Here is a 1400-nt window from a genome sequence, read left to right as displayed (position 1 = left end):
TAACTCAGTCACATGTTACAATCATAGTAGCCAAATGTTGAAGGAAATTGTTCATAAAAAGGGTTCCCAAATGCTGAAGGGCATTAAATCTTACAACCATAGTAGCCAAAAGAGTCTTACAACCATATCCCCCAAAATAACAGCCACGTAGCCTAAAGAGTTCCCAAATGCTGAAGGACATTAAATCTTACAACCATAGTAGACAAAATAACAGCCATACTAGCCAAAAGAGTTCCCAAAAGCTGAAGGACATTAAATCTTACAACCATAGTAGACAAAATAAGAGGGGACTCAAAGTGAAAAATCCATCAGCATCCATAACACTTCCTTAACCAATCTTCATTTCTTCAAATTAACGTCGAGCATGTTTTCCTGTTTTGACCTTGTCCAAAACATCTCCCACATTTTGTTACTCTCTCTCTTCTTCTTCTGGAAAACATTGATATCCAACCAACAAATGCTTAGTTACATGGACCATGTTTTTTAACAGTGGACATAAATGTTTAAATATAGTGACTTACATGATGAATTTCACCCTGTGATGGAATCCTTCTCTTTTTTGGCCTTCCCCCCGGGCGCTTTGTCCTTGGTGGGTTTACAGGTACCTCTGTCAATTCTTCTGGGATGTCGACGTCTTTCTCATTTGGAAGAGGTATTATAATTCCTTTGTACTTTTCTCTCCATGGTCCAACAAAATAACAGCAGCTTATAAGTGTGTATGGGTCAATGTTTCTTATCCGACCAGCAGCCAGAGCATGACAGCAAGGTACCATAAGTACGTCAAACACTCTGCAAGTACAAGTTTTTTTCTCTAGTTCAACTGTAAACTCACACCCAATCTCGTCGTTCACTTGGTAAATCCAGTCAGTAGCTCCAAGAACCGCACATTTGAGTGACTCATTCAGATGGTCAATCAATAATTCTTCAATTTCTGGTGTATACCTTGTCCTTGTCTTCCCAGCGAATGTCCTTCTACACCAAAACCACCTCATCAACATTGCTCTTATGAACTCTACCATTGACACTATCGGATAATCAACAGCCTTTTGCATTGTGGTGTTCAGTGACTCTGAGATGTTGCTACTCATCAAATTGTAACGGTTACCAAGGAAGTGTGATAGTGTCCAATGTGGTAGTCCAATCTTAAGTAGATACTCTGCACACTCTGGTTTTGTTTCCTCGATTTGCCTCCACCAATAACGGAAATCACCAACTGTATATGCTCTCCCTGATTTTGAGACAAGCCCAGCAAAACCACAGCAATTATATTTGTGTTTAACATTACGAAAAAGATGAACTGCGCATGCTGCATGATGTGCTAGTGGATACACTTTTGCCAGTGCAGAATAGATTGAAGCATGCCTATCAGATACGAAAACAAGGTCTTCTTCGTCTGGAAC

The 1400-nt window shown here is 39.9% G+C and overlaps 1 protein-coding gene across 1 annotated transcript; it reads right to left on the bottom strand.

The window, feature by feature from the left end:
- Nucleotides 1-503: 503 nt before the first annotated feature.
- Nucleotides 504-1103, bottom strand: LOC147948813 (uncharacterized). Its single transcript, XM_087468667.1, has one exon. It carries the CDS (start codon nucleotides 1086-1088, stop codon nucleotides 504-506), a length of 585 nt encoding a protein of 194 aa, XP_087324793.1. The 5' UTR covers nucleotides 1089-1103.
- Between the last annotated feature and the right edge of the window lie 297 nt (nucleotides 1104-1400).

This window comes from Camelina sativa, chromosome 2, assembly GCF_030686135.1.
Source record: "Camelina sativa cultivar CO46 ecotype springtype chromosome 2, ASM3068613v1".
Lineage (NCBI taxonomy): Eukaryota > Viridiplantae > Streptophyta > Magnoliopsida > Brassicales > Brassicaceae > Camelina > Camelina sativa.
The sequence above is the reverse complement of the archived record's forward strand: the minus strand, read 5'-3'. Positions and strand labels throughout refer to the sequence as shown.